Genomic DNA, 16,010 nt, shown 5'->3' with positions numbered 1-16,010 from the left:
GGGTTTGAATCCGGCCCGGGCCTGCCAAATAACAATGAAAACTATAACCAAAAAAAAAAAAAATTCCTCAGTATCCTTAGAGGCTGCTAATGTTAGTGGTATTTTTGACTCTATACCAAATGGCCCCAGGTTTGCATGCTTTTTGAGTTCTTGCTTTTAAAAGTCATATTCCTACTACATATTCTCCTTGTCTCTTGCTGTCAACTTTAATTTTCTGTTTTACTCAGTATACTCGCCCTAACAGTTTCCTCCCTTTGTTTCTCTCAAGTAACTATTAGCTTTGAATGATATACCAGATAAACTGTTCAAAGTGGTATCCACTGTGAAACTGGGATGCTGACAATTAGAGCATGGTTTGCATTGTCTCATTCAGGAACTTTTTTCTGCTAGTTTATTACTGCTTGCATTTCTGTACATCATACATTGGTGAAATAAATGCACTTCTAATCTCTGCCATGATGAATGGCCTGTTTCCCACAGTATTTGTGAATAAGTTAGAGCTCTATGAAACAGTACTTTTCTAAACTTTTTGCTCACAAAATTTTTTTTTTTGAAACAGAGTCTCAAGCTGTTGCCCTGGGTAGAGTGCCGTGGCTTCACAGCTCACAGCAGCCTCAAACTCTTGGGCTGAAGCAATTTTCTTGCCTCAGCCTCCCTTGTAGCAGGACTAAAGGCGCCCACCACAACACCCAGCTATTTTTGTTGTTGCTATTGCAGTTGTCATTGTTGTTTTAGCTGGCCCAGGCCAGGTTCAGACCCTCCAGCCTGGGGGTATGTGGCCGGTGCCCTACATACTGAGCCACAGGCACCGCCTCACAAATTTCTTAAAAGAATTTGAAAATCTGTATATCCCCTTACATATTTTAGTTTTATGTTAATTTTTTCATAAGTTATTTCAATAAATATTGATAATTCTAAATTAAAGTGTTACTTCACTTTTTAATATTTTTAATAAATAAATAATCAAATGTTTTGGTACCCCATCATAATGTTCTGACCAGAGTTAGGTTCTATTACCCTTCCAGGTTTCAAAAATACACAAGCTCTCAATCAGCAATCAGAAATTTTACATCATTTCTTTTTCCCCATGAACTTACTTTTCTATTTCTAGAGGTGTAGAGGTTTTTCTTGATGCCTTATAATTTTTGCTTAGAAAGCATATATTTCTGTCAAAATACCCATACAAATTTCAGACAAAAATAAAAATGTTGTCACAGCTTTAAATGGCCAGTTTTTTCTTCTGAATTTTTGTTAGTAGTATCGAGCTGACCAAAATAACTTATATAAGTGTAGATTTTTATAAAAATCATTAAACATAAGTATTAAAATTATATCAGAAATTTATCTCCTAATGAGATGGATAGGGCCATTTTCAAATTAGTTTTTGTATATCCCTAGATGAATATTATTATATATAGTGGTAAAATGAGACAAGTTTCAGCACCAATCCGAGCCATGTTTTTCATTTTTTAATGATGTAAATATTGAGATATCTTATTCATATAAGTAAGTACATGGAAAAAGGAGGAGTATTATGTCAGTATGGCTTAAATCTTTGAATTCCTTCATAAATAAAGACCTTTTTTGTAGGCCAGGCATGGTGGCTCACCCCCATACTCCCAGCACTCTGGGAGCCTAGGCGGGTGGATTGCCTGAGCTCAGGAGTTCAAGACCAGCCTGAACAAGAGCAAGACCCCATCTCTCTGTCTCTGTCACCTTCCGTAGAGTACAATGGCAGTGTAGCTCACTGCAACCTCAGACTCCTGAGCTCAAGCGATCCTCCTGCCTCAACATCCTGAGTAGCTGGGACTATAAGGGCCAGCCACCATGCTTGGTTCATTTTTCTATTTTTGGTAGAGAGAAGATTTCATTCTTGGCTCAGGCTGGGTTTAAACTCCTGAGCTCAAGCAGTCCTCCCACATTGGCCTTCCAAACAGCTGGGGATTACAGGTATGAGCTACCATACCTGGCCAAGACTTCTTTCAAAATTATCTTTTTTTTTTTTGAGACAGAATCTCAAGCTGTCACCCTCAGTAGAGTGCCACGTTGTCATGGCTCACAGCAACCTCAAACTCTTGGGCTTAAGCGATTCTCTTGCCTCAGCCTCCCAAGTAGCTGGGACTATAGATGCCTGCTATAATGCCAGGCTCTTTTTTTTGTTGTTGCAGTTGTCATTGTTGTTTTAGCTGGCCTGGGCCAGGTTTGGACCCGCCACCGTCGGTGTACGTGGCCAGCATACTGCCAACCGAGCTACAGGCACCACCCTAAAATTTTCTTTTAATGATGTGTTGGGTAATAAATTGTTTAGATCTTCTTTCAGTTTTTGTTGAAACTAAAATATTGGTTTTACAAAAGATCTAGTCATTAAAGTTAGTTACTGTCTTAGAACCAAATTAATTATTTCTATAAGTTGTGTTTATTTAGTGCCTGGGAAGTTTTATTCTTTTTTTTTTTTTTTTTTTTGAGACAGAGTCTCAGGCAGTCACCCTGGGTAGAGTGCTGTAGCGTCATTGCTCACAGCAACCTCCAACTCCTGGGTTCAAGCGATCCTCTTGCCTCAGTTTTTTTTTTTTTTTCTATTTTTAGTAGAGACAGGGTCTCACTTTTTGCTCAAGCTGGTCTTGAACCTGATAGCCTCCAAGCTATCTGCCTGCCTTGGCCTTCCAGAGTGCTAGGATTATAGGCATGAGCCACCATGCATGGCCAAAAGTTTCTTTCTTGAGCATAATACCATAGTGAAATCTCAGAGAGTATGAAATAATTCTTTTTTCTGTCAAGTGAGAAAAGGGAGATCATAAAAGGAGAGGAGACCGTAAAAGGAGAGGACAGTGGTTTACTCTTTTCAGGTGGATTAATTTTAAGAGTACACGTGTTAAGTTTATGATTTAATTGATTTTCTGAAACTACATGCTTTTATTAAAGTCTTCCAAATACCCTGTTTTAAAGATAACCTCTATTCTAATACATTTAGGTACAGACCTTTTTAATTGTGGTCTATTAAAATGTGTAAGCATGTATTAATGTTTGTTTTCCTTTTTGATTCAGATATCTAACAGTGATACGCCCTCACCACCTCCTGGTTTATCAAAATCCAATCCAGTCATCCCCATCAGTTCATCCAATCACAGTGCACGGTCTCCTTTTGAAGGGGCAGTAACAGAGTCACAGTCGTTATTCTCAGACAATTTTCGCCATCCCAACCCTATTCCAAGTGGGCTTCCTCCTTTCCCCAGCTCTCCACAGACATCCAGTGACTGGCCTACAGCACCAGAACCACAGAGCCTCTTCACATCAGGTATATGACCATTGTACCAAGTATTAATCTTAAATATTATTGATAGACTGACATGAAACCCATTGGTAAATATATTTTTAGCTTTTTTCTCTCTATTCCCTTTTTATAGAAATATAAACATTTAAACTTCATGGTATTAGACAGTTAGATAAATTGTCATATGACCTAGAAATTAATATGTTAAAATATTTCTCCATAAATCAAGGGTCATACCATTTTCCCAGTAATAAAAACTTTATTCTTCTGGAAATTATTAAGGGCTTACATTTTTAATCAGATTTATATAGTTAAATATAAGATATTTTCCCCTCCAATTGACAAAGTGCTATTTAGTCATTTGGTATTTTAGTAGCAGTTATGTTTCAGCATTTTCTAGCCTTTTCCATTTTAATTCGTTCTGAATTCTCTTGTTAATGTAAAAGCATAAAAGTAACAAAAATTATGACAATTCATATAAATAGATATTTATTAAAAATTTTTTTCTTAGTGGTATATGAAGCATATAGTCAAAATTATTTGTTTTATTTTAGATAAGTATATTTTTAAAAATAACCTTTGCTAATTAAAATTTGTTAGATTATATTCATTTCATTTTAATGATTTATGCTAGTTTTGATTATGATTGGTTAAGAGTACAATTCAGGTATTAAGTACATTTTTTCTCTTGGTAAGCAAAATCACTCTATCATTTAGTTTTTTAAGTTAGTAACTTAGAAATGAAATCACTGCTAGGGTTATATAAAGCCTTTTGCAATTATATGATATTAATGTGCTAAGAAGTCATACTGATTTTTCCACACACTTGATTTTATTCTATAATATGACATATTTAACTTTCCCTACTGTGGGTATTCATTAAGTTTGAAAGTGAGTGATGTATTTGATATTCATCACTATTTTTTCTTCCTAACAGAAACAATCCCAGTATCGTCCTCTACAGACTGGCAAGCAGCGTTTGGCTTTGGTTCTTCTAAACAACCAGAGGATGACTTAGGTTTTGATCCCTTTGATGTCACTCGAAAAGCCTTAGCAGACCTGATTGAGAAGGAACTGTCCGTCCAAGACCAACCTTCCCTTTCGCCTACATCTCTTCAGAACTCCTCTTCACACACTACAACCGCCAAAGGTCCAGGCCCTGGATTCCTGCATCCTGCTGCACCTACAAATGCCAACTCTCTCAATAGTACCTTTTCAGTCTTGCCACAGAGGTTCCCTCAATTTCAGCAGCACCGAGCGGTTTATAATTCATTCAGTTTTCCAGGCCAGGCAGCCCGCTATCCCTGGATGGCCTTTCCACGCAATAGCATCATGCACTTGAACCACACAGCAAACCCCACCTCAAATAGTAATTTCTTGGACTTGAATCTCCCGCCACAGCACAACACAGGTCTGGGAGGGATCCCTATAGCAGGTAGGTTTATTTAAAGCCTTTGAAAATTTGTGAATAACTTATGCTTTCAGGTTGTTGGGTGGGTAGGAAGGGAATAACAGAGATTACTTACTAGTCTTGGACGTTTCTTTGAAAAAAAATTAAAGCCTTTATCATAATCCAAAAATATTTAATTGGATGAATGCCTTGTAATATTGAGCTTTATAAGGATGGTGGAGTATTATTAGTCTTTATTTGGAAGCATTTTATTTAATAGGATAGTTACAAACTTTCATATGGTATATGAATGCAAAAAGAAAAAGAAGAGAACGAGCTTTGAAATTATGGTGCTATTTCAACACCATGGTAAAAATTCTGATTTTACATTCTAAAAGTAAAGTGGTTAAAAAAATTTTTTTTGATTGATAATTAATGAGAGCATGAGGGGATAAAGCCACTTGCTAAGTACTTTTGGCAATTATTTTGACTCATACACAAACACACACACAAAACACACATCAAAACTGCGTTATATATTAATAGAGCATTTAATATTTGAGAACTCTGATTATTAATGTTTCACGATCATATCATATTTCACAGGCATACACCTTCTGTGAAAAAGAAATTGTTCAAGGAAAGATATTTTCCCATTTGTCTGTCATGTTTTTATTTGGGGGGAAAATATTAGGTATATGTAAGGTAATATAAGTTTGATGCCAGAATACAAATACTTCTGGTTTTGTACTGCTACCCCTGAAGGTTTCAGAACTTTTGGGTTTTAAGAGTTGTATAATATTTTTTAGATGAAGTATCTTCTATATCTAAAGGAATAATTCTTCTTAATAATGTTCTTGTTTAATTTGGCTTTAGAGATGATATGGGGGGAAAAAGTTTGTTCCTCTCATGAATCTCTCAGGGAAAACTGAATAGTTCCTCACTCTGTTAGAATAGATCCTCACATAATTCAGTTTATTTTTATCCCTGTCATAGTCTTTAAGATGCGGCATGGCACAGTGTTATTGTAATAGTGTGTTAATACCAGCAAGGTGTTCATTCTCTTGTTTTTAGCAAGTTTGATAGATGAATTTACAAAGGTCCATCAGAAGTCTTTGCCTCTATTCCCCTTGGGATCACAGCATTTCATGTATTAGACAAGTGGCTAGGTTAAGAGAGTATAGTCAGAGGCTGTTGACAAAGTTAACAGTTGTTACAGTAAAGATAATTTACATAAGCTTGATAGCATCTAATGCAGTGATTTGCACTCTGATGGCACTCATGATATTTATTTAATTATAGTAGTTTGTAAATAATCCAGAGTGACATTTTTCAGTCCTCTCCTATACATGTTATTCACTTATGAAGCAGTAAGTCCAGTTCCTGGTCCTCCTTTTTTTTTTCTTCCATTCAGGATAACATATTAGAATGTAATTATTTTGTTTTGCTTTGTTTTAATCATTTAGAAATGTGGCATTTTAATTACTAGTAGTGTATCTCATAACTCATTATAACATTAAAAATTAAAGTTATGTTCCCCTAAATAAAGTATTAAACCAATTACAATGAATAGTTGGTTTCCTATTTGCCAACAGTGAACTCTAGGCCATGTGGGGAATACAAAAAAAGTATATAGAATAGTTGAAGAGATAAAATTAAAATCATATTTGAAAATGGTATCTATTTGTATGGTACTAGAATCTGAGAGACATCAATGTAGCCCATCATTGTTGGGGAGGCTTCATAGAAGACACAGGAATTGATCCATACCATGATATCTTGGATTTGGGTTAGCAGCAGGGAAAGAGAAGGGTCATTTATGTTGATGGAAGCCTTTAGAATAAAGGCATAGAGGCAAGAATTAGTATGTCATTATTTGAAGAAGCAGTACAATGGCCTTCTGTGATAGGAAATGCTTCTTAAATCGTATAGATACAATGAGTGAGAAGATGAGCAGCTCTGACAACCAGGCAAGAGAACGTGGACTTGGTATGATAGGAAGTAGGATGCCTTTGTGGGACTCTGGTTCTTAGCTGTCTCCATTTTGTAGTTAATTATTTGACTCATTTCTTGACTATCTTTGATAAAGTATCTTTTCTTCCAATTTCATAGTCTACTGTTCCTCAGCAGTGAAGAGCAGTTTTAACCCAAATATTTCACGCGAGTAGATAAGTCTAGAAATGCCACACTGGTAATGAGAAATCTCAGATTTGTGAGTGTGGTTGTCCTCATGTTAGTCACTTGAAATCTTCATCTAATGTAGGTAATTTATGAAAAAGATGTAGCATTAAATATGGCCCTATGTTTGTGGGTTTTCTTTTGTTTTTAATTTTACCATGTACTTAACCCTAGAGCATTAAAAACTTTTTTTTTTTCAGAGATGCTGAAAATTAAGTCACCGACCATGTGGTGGGATCAGAGAGAGTTTATTTCACATTTTCAGTTTTTGTCCATGCAGACTTGATTGGTGTTTAAGTGGTGACTTGTGGTTAAGCTTTTATTTTAAGGCTTTGGTCACTAGAGAAATTTTAGTTTTAATTATGTACCAGAATATTTAAAATTGTTATGAAGAGTCACACCAGAATCTTCTCATGGCTTATAAATATTTGGCAGATACCTTAGGAAACTGAATATTCCAAACTTCAAGGTAGAGTAGTTGTATATTAAAAATGACAAAAAGTAAAAATCTGGAAAACTATATACATCTTAATGTGTGTAATTTTAACCAATTTAATATCTATATATACCCAGTTGTAACTTTGTTGTACTTGAGTTGAGTTTTTGAAAGGGGTTCAACTTTGTATCCTCCATCATTTATCATGGTACCTTACAAAGGGTAGCTGTTCTTTAAATGCTTCAGTAGTAAAGAGTACATACTGTTTCAGTGGGATCTGCTTCTCTAAGATTTTAGACAATAGTAGACAACTAATTCTATCCCCAGAAAGGCAATGTGTTTTTATTCTTTAGATAAGTACAGCAAAATAGGGTTCTTGACCTATAGGATATAGGAGCAAGACAGAGGTGGCAGTCACCTACATATCATAGATTCAGTGTCCATTTGTTAGATACTTTTACTTAAATTTTTATTTTTGGTTTATTTCAGTTAACTATAAAAGAATGTTATATCTGAAACCTATCATGGGAAGAACAGTTGCCAGAGGTTTGAAAGAAATGCAGCTTCCATTTCCTTTGTCTAATTGAAAACATTTTTGTGTTTAAAATTAGTTATGTCCTTAATTAGGTAAAGTCTTTTTTTTTTTTTTTTTGAGACAGAGCCTCAAGCTGTTGCCCTGGGTAGAGTGCTGTTCCATCATAGCTCACAGCAACCTCCAACTCCTGGGCTCAAGCGATTCTCCTGCCTCCGCCTCCCAAGTAGCTGGGACTACGGGCATCTGCCATACGCCTGGCTATTTTTTGGTTGCAGCCGTCATTGTTGTTCGGAGGGCCCGGGCTGGATTTGAACCACCCCACCCCCCCACCCCACCCCCGCCAGCTCGGGTGTATGTGGCTGGTGTCTTAGCCACACAGGCGCCAAGCCTGGTAAAGTCTTTTTAGCAGCATTTTCTGAGCTATATATTTGGTTTGCTAAGTTTAGAAGGATTTTCAAAATAAATAATCTTGGGGAGGAATTTGATTAGTGGCAGTTATAATCATCCATTCTTTTTTATTGTTGGAACCATGTGCTTTGTTACAAAAAGTGACATATTCTTGTCCTAAAAAGTGACTCACCCCGTTCCTTCATTTTAGGAATGGCAAAGCTGTGTTCCAGAAAGCTTAAATAATTTGGTAAAGGTCACACATTCAGTTAGTAGTAGAATTAGAATAAGAACTCAGATCTCAAATTCAGTAATGGAAATGTTTTTGCACATCACCAATGATAACTCTCCTTCACAAATGAAGATCACTGGCATGTATTTTAACTTGGCTTTCTTCCCGTGGTAATTGATTTTTGCTCTCACTCACTTGCAAGTCCCTATCTATTCACGAGAACAGTATCTATTCATGAGACAAATTGGCCCAGCTCAGAGATATACGGCCTATATTACAAAATAGAATGAAATTTATTGACTTCAGTCTCTTGCTTAGTCCTCATTAGGATCATGTTCTCACCAAAAACTCTAGGCTAAAATGTGCTTTACAGTCTCATTGCTGTGTACTTGGGGTTTATAATCATCTTTGCCAAATTACTAAAAAACTATAAAGTAACTTTGTTCTGTGGATTGAAATATTCTTCTTATACACTGTCAGTTATCTTTTCATTTTAATTTTGCAGATTCGTTTTTCAAATAACTCTCTGCCAAGTTGTTTCTGTTTCATAATTATAAAAATTATTTGGAAAACAAGTAGTAGTAGATCTAAATCTGTAAGCATTGTCGTTTCAAGTTATACCTTGAAAGATATTTGAAACTGTTTAGGATTGGATTTTTTTTCATAGTTCTATTAATTCAAATTTTATTTATAAGAGGGCATTTTTCTTTAAATTGTCTTTGTTTCTATAATAGCTGTTTTATCAGTGACTTGATTAAATTGAGTCACGTGTGAAACAAATCACTTGTAGTTAAATAATTATCATTATAATTAGAACGGATATCATTCTTGTATAGTTCTCTGACCTAGAAGTAGTCATCTCACTTTCAGTCAATTGGATCATTATATTGTTAGCATTTTACTATTTTCCGATTACTTCGAAAGTACATACTGAATTTTCAGATGCTATGTGTTACTTTACTAAGTTAATATTGATATCTTATTATTTCATGTTTTTAAATACTGTTTTAAAACATGAATTTGTAATTTTCCTCTTTTTAAGAATGAGTTTTTCACTTCTGTAAATCAAGTTTTAATTTTTCCACAAAATATTTACCCGTATAGGAGTATCTATATTTGTAAGAGGTCCAATTGGCTTGGAAAAGAATGGCTTTCCTGGTCTTCTTTTTTTTTTTTTTTTTTCTTTTTTTGAATAGTATACTTAAATCTATTATATTTGTTCTTATCTCTGACAGTATTAAAACTAAGGGTGTGTTTAGAGTATAACTACTTTCTAGGTACTTGATAAACTTATATTTTAAAATTCATGTCTTGTTTCACACCCGGATTCCATACATTAAGCATGTATTTTATATATGTATCAATATTCCAAATATTGAGATCATTTTTAAAGGGACTGTTAACAAATCTAGTCACCCATAACTAGACCATGACTGACTTTTCCACAGGGGAAGAAGAGGTGAAGGTTTCGACCATGCCACTGTCAGCCTCTTCCCATTCATTACAACAAGGACAGCAGCCTACAAGTCTCCACACTACTGTGGCCTGACAACAGAACTGAGAGGAGAGGATTAGACTCTGGGGTGCTTGCATGGGCAACCGGATTTTTGCATGATTCCTTTCTGATTTTGCTTTTAATGTATACACCCAAAAGAGCCAATATAAACGTTCCTCATGCCTACAGCTAGTGTGTTACCTCATAGTTGCTAAAATATTTCTTCACTAGGCCTTTAACACAATTTATTAGTATAATAATTTTGGCATTGTTTTCATGAGTGATACTATTTTTAACTCAAACAAATAAACTTGTAGTACTAATTAAGATCCCAGATGAGATTAGCTAGAACTGTTCTTATTTTGGCTCTGTTACTGAAAAATATACAAAGGTAATGATAGTTCCTTGTTTTCTGATTTGTGAAAAAATGGTAATATCCTAATTTACTTCTGAAAAATTGAAAATTGAGAAGATAATGTCTGTTGCATTCTTTGAATACTGAAGAAAATACATATAAAACAAAATTCGTGGTGTCATTTAATGCTCAAAAGGATGTTGTCAGCAATTGTTTTTAGTTGTCTAGATTTATATCTTATATTATGCATTACATGTGTAGAAATTGTTTTGTTCTCATTTGCACATTTGCACTTTCTTTTGAATGGTTGTTAATTATACATAGAACGTTAAAAGATTATTATTATAGCTTAAATGCAATATAATCTCTTTTCTAATGCACTGCCTAGTATACCAGGAAATGCCTCAAAAACAGAATTTCAACTTACAGTTACTTATCAGAAACTTGAATATGGGGTAAACATTGTATGTGAAAAACAGCCGTAGCAGTGTTTAATGTTTTTATTGAAAGAACAGTAATTCTGTGGGACATATGCTTGGAAATTTCATTGCTTAATAATTAAAATGTGCTGAGAAGACAATATTGTAAGTACTTGACTAAAATGAGACTAAGGCAGAGAGAAGAGATTGGGTATTCTCTAAAATTAAGCCACCTAAGTTGTAATAGATAACTTTAGTTAATCAGGAGAATAGTAGAATATTTTATTAGGACATAATGTGAAGTGATGTTTTTGATAATACAGAATTTCTTGAAATAGTTTTAAAACTGATAATAAAGAAACTGAACTCAGTTCTGACCAGTGGACAAAAGCTGATTCAGAAAACATGACCATATTCTGCCTAAATGAAGCATCTGGGAAGAAGGGGAAAGTCACACCTCCTCTTGAGATTTTAAAAAACAATTGTGATAAAAGGTATGCCTTAACTTGTTAAAAGATATGAAAGGGTTAATGTAAATGCCAAAAAGGAAGCCTAGGGATTAAAATAATAATAAGTATGTTATTAGGAGATGATACTTAATGTGGTTTTGGGTTTGGAGTTTTCAAGGTTGCCTCTTTATATGGAATTTGGTTACTTTCTGTTAGTTATAATGCAACCAATTAAATAGCTTTATCCCTAGGTATATTGGGATAAACTAAAATCTATTCTAAAATATCCTTGGATTTGGTAAACTGAGGGTGCAGAAGCCACTGTATAGCCATTTAAATTTATTTTTTTGAAGAATTCGGCATAAGTATCAATCTCTGATTTCTATTTAGAAGTGACTTTTAAGACATCGCAAGAAAATTACCAATGTAGAAAATACCAATAAAATATTATAGACGCATTAAACACCAGGCTTTTATTATATCAAATCTAATGATGGTTTTCATTTTTGCTGTGAGAGGGAGAAACTTCACTTACATCTCCTGTGGGGCTGAGGCTCCTGGGCTTTGTTAACAAACTCTGGCTCCTTGCCCTGATGGTACACTAGCTCAGAGCTTTCGGCAGCCTTTAGTGTCACCCTTTCACTGTCTGGATATTCTTACAAAGCCATAGAAGGTGGATAGCTCTCATTTTACTCACTTCTTGGTGTTGAGAGATACACCTCTAAAATAAGTCTTCTTTTCCTGGTAGCTTTCCCTGTCCTTTCTCATCCATAGCCAGTGAAGAAAAACTGTCAGGTAGATTTCCCAGACTTGGCAGGTTACTGAATAGCAACTCAAAGATATCTCCCTATCTGCTTCTCCCTGCTTCTACTTCTAGGCATAACATAAATGAGGGAAATGCTTCTTGGGCAATTATATTTCATCATCTAAATTTTTACATAAAATGTCTAAAGATAATCTTTTAACTTACTTTGTAATTCCTAGACCTTGTAAACCTCACCTTTCTGTTTAGTTACTATTTTATATAATACTGTTTTTTTAAAGAAGAAATCTTAAAATCATAGTCATAGTTAATTTTACAGATGAAATGTAGAACACATAAAAGAAAATACCACCTCAATTAGCAAGCAAATTGCATCCAAAGTGATGGCAAGGAATGAGAAATTCTTGAAAAGCTTTAAGTTTATTTTTGATACATTTCTACATGTTCCATCCAGCTCAAGGGAAACTTTATGTACTTTTAAGTCCTTAATCTTCATAAAGTGTCTAGTTTTTTCCTTAACACAGGAATTTTTAGAACTCAGAACTCCAAAAGTACGTGCAAACTGGGTGTGTGTGCATGTCCCTTTTTTATCCATTACATGTGTCCATTTTTAGTTATCAGGTTTGTGAAGGGTTTGATGGCACCTTTTCCCCTTCAAAGAAAAACGAGTGAAAACTGCTGCCTTGCGATGTTTTCAGTGCCATGGTGTGAAAGGGAGTCCAACACTGAATGATTTTAGTTGTGTTACGAATGTCAAGTGCCTCTTTGCTTTTTAAAGATTTCATTAGAAAGTATATTCTGATTAATAATGCTTTCCTTTTCATTCTGTTGTATTTTGGTTTTCCAGCCCTTACTTTTGTATAGTTTCCCTTATTTAAACAAAACACTAACGAGATATCTGAGTACCAATTCTGTGTAGTGACTTGAGCTAGTTCTAAGGGATACAAGGTTGAATAAAATACAAAGCCTCTCCCTAAGGGTAACAGCCTAATGACAGTTTTATTCCACATTATTTCTATCAGGTCAGCTCTTGATATATTTTAATCACAAGAACTACCATAGCAGTCCAGACTCCTGTCAGCAACCACTCTAATGGTGGCAACAAAGAGTGTTAAGTGCTTACACTTCAAATTTTAAAATACATCATACTTTGGAAGGAGCTGGAGAAAACCTTAAGAAAGACATATTCATTTTTCTAATTTATGCACGTGTATGCTCATGTCTTTTAGCTCCCTGGGAATTGAGTACACTGGAGCCTTTTATATATGTGTTCCTTCAAAGAAAACAACTTTAATGCATTTTGTCTGTGCACCTTTCTATTGACATTGCTCCTTCTATTTGTATGGTATTCTAAGCACCAAACTGCCCGAGCTGTCTTCTGCTGTGACACAGGTCCATCAGTGTCAGGAGGCACTCGCTCAGAGACATTGCCTGAGAAAGCTGAGCGAAAGGAACAAATTGCAGGTGCATTGAAATCTTACAGAATGAAGACCACCAAGTTATTTATGTGTACATACTCACTCTGGGACATTTTATCCTGTGTTGCAGTGTAAGGTTTTGGATTTTTTGCATTACTTGTTTGATCTTGAAGTCTTCTCAAATCTGTGACTTTTTCCTTAACTATTCTGTCAAGAAGTGATAACCTTAAACAATGATATATATGTCTTTATTCTACAAAATTGGCCAACGTCAGATTACCTGGTGTCAAGCTAGTCCTTCTGCCCTCAGTGCTATTTCTATCTGAACACGCACCTACTGTGTGCCTCCTTGTGCTAGATCGATGACAATAATAGATGGAGGTGTTCACACATGAAATGTTTAGTGAACAAATCAGACACTATGCTGATATAAAGTAAAAGCAGGAGTTAGAGAAAGTTATTGTGGGCTAGTAGAGAAGCTATATAAAAAGAGTGTGGGACTTTTTGACTTTGAAAGATGGCTTAAATGTAGATGAAGGCAGGAGACAATCAGAACAGTCAGTGACGCAGATTGAACATGGGACCTGAGGCAGAAATTAACATGGTTTGTAGCGGCTGGAAGAGAACAGAAAGGTGATAGACTCAACTGAGGTATACGGGTGCAGGCAAGTGGGAATAAGCGTCCTTAAAGCCTTTAAAGCTTGGCTCGGCGCCTGTGGCTCAAGCGGCTAACGTGCCAGCCACATACACCTGAGCTGGCGGGTTCGAATCCAGCCCAGGCCCACCAAACAATGATGGCTGCAACCAAAAAATATCCAGGCGTTGTGGCAGGCGCCTGTGGTCCCAGCTACTTGGGAGGCAGAGACAGGGGAATCGCTTGAGCCCAGGAGTTGGAGGTTGCTGTGAGCTGTGATGCCACTGCACTCTATCCAGGGTGACAGCTTGAGGCTCTGTCTCAAAAAAAAAAAAAAAAACAACAACATTTAAAGCTAGGAAGAAGAGTTTAGTCTTGATGTGGATGTGATCAGTAGTAGAGAACTATAGGTTCTGTAGCAAAACGGTAACTTGATTGCACCCTTTTAAGAATAATAATCCAGGTCAGACGTGGTGACTTACACCTGTAATCCTAGCACTCTGGGAGGCCAAGGCAGGTGGATTGCCTGAGCTTAGGAGTTTGAGACCAACCTGAGCAAGAACGAGACCTTGTCTCTACTAAGAATAGAAAAACTAGCTGAGCATAGTGCACACCTGTAGTCCCAGGTACTCGAGAGGCTGAGACAAGAGGATTGCTCAAGCCCAAGAGTTTGAGGTTGCTGTGAGTTATGATGTGATGGCAGTATTCAGGTTGACAGAGTGAGACTTTGTCTTTAAAAAAAGAAGAAGAGTAATCTGGTAATAGATTGATTGCTATTCAGACCACTTAGAAAGCAATTCCAGGGTATGTCATTGCTGACTAGTACGAATAAGAACAGAAATAGTTGGAATGGAGAAGAAATTGTGAATTAGAAATTAGAAGCATGAGATCTGAGAAAAGGTCTTTGGGTTTGGCTAGGTCTCTGGTGTTCTTTAAAAACGTAACTTCTCATAGAGAAGTGCAGAATGTAAGTCAGATTTTTAGGATTAATGAAGAAATGTCAGGAATATAGATGCAACAATCATTAACTACTTAGTTAAGACATTTAGCAACAAAGGTGAAGAGAAACAGGATCCTTGCTAGATAGTTGGTGGTTCTTAGGAGGCACTGCATTAACATAAGGGAGAGACCTAAATGTAGACCATATAGAAACAATCGAGGAAGGGATCAAAAGTGTTTTAAAGAAGATAGACTAATTCAGTAGGATGGCAGATGTCTTCAGGTGGTGGGAGGAGATAAGCTTCTGAGATGAGACTGTGCTTTACAGGAGTTGAGCCACAGGGCACTATGCTTGCACCTGTAATCCCAGCTACTCAAGAGGCTGAGGCAGGAGGATCAGGGCCAGCCTGGGCAACATAACAAGACCTCCTCTCTTAAAAAAAGAAAAACGGGTGGTGCCTAAGGCTCAGTGAGTAGGGCACCAGCCCCATATACTGAGGGTGGTGGGTTCCAGCCCAGCTCCAGCCAAACTGCAACAAAAAAATAGCCGGACATTGTGGTCGGCGCCTGTAGTCCCAGCTGCTCAGGAGGCTGAGGCAAGAGAATCGCCTAAACCCAAGAGCTGGAGGTTGCTGCTGTGAGCTGTGACTCGGCACTCTACCGAGGGCAACAAAGTGACACTCTGTCTCTAAAAAAAAGAGAGAGAGAAACAAACTACTCCTCTCCCAATTATTTGTTATTTTAAAAAGGAGAGGGGGAGAAAGGTAAGCCATATCTTTCTTTGTGATTTGTAAAAACAAGAAGAAGATCAGGGAAAGAAAAAACAAGATTAGCGAAAATAAGAATAGATGAGGGGGCTTTAGTAATTATTAAAATGTGTTTTTGTTTGAAAATAAGTATGATAGAGGAATTAGTAGCACAGAAATGCATTGGAAATAAATGAAAGAATTGCTGTCAGCTTAAAGATTTTTAGAGTTCAAAAATGTATGGCTTTGTTTAGTCCAGGGGTTTAGCAGAAAGCATTAGGACTTGAAAAAAGTAAATATTGAGTGTTTGGTTAGGCGAGGGCAAGGACGTAATGATATTCAAGAAGACCACATTGAAATACC

At 36.2% G+C, this 16,010-nt stretch overlaps 1 protein-coding gene across 6 annotated transcripts in view; it reads left to right on the top strand.

Annotated features, from left to right (window-relative positions):
* Positions 1-16,010, top strand: part of CNOT4 (CCR4-NOT transcription complex subunit 4) — a 124,126-nt gene that overhangs the window by 84,888 nt on the left and 23,228 nt on the right. For 4 of the 6 annotated variants that reach the window (XM_053608961.1, XM_053608959.1, XM_053608960.1 and 1 more), the window contains exons 9-10: positions 3,046-3,295; positions 4,209-4,706. In XM_053608961.1, the coding sequence (XP_053464936.1) occupies positions 3,046-3,295; positions 4,209-4,706 (748 nt within the window). Of the gene's footprint in view, positions 1-3,045; positions 3,296-4,208; positions 4,707-9,877; positions 10,755-16,010 lie in introns of those variants that run through there. The other 2 variants (XM_053608963.1, XM_053608962.1) reach the window with 1 other exon arrangement.

Source organism: Nycticebus coucang, chromosome 11, assembly GCF_027406575.1.
Source record: "Nycticebus coucang isolate mNycCou1 chromosome 11, mNycCou1.pri, whole genome shotgun sequence".
NCBI lineage: Eukaryota > Metazoa > Chordata > Mammalia > Primates > Lorisidae > Nycticebus > Nycticebus coucang.
This window is presented reverse-complemented; position numbering and strand designations above follow the sequence as displayed.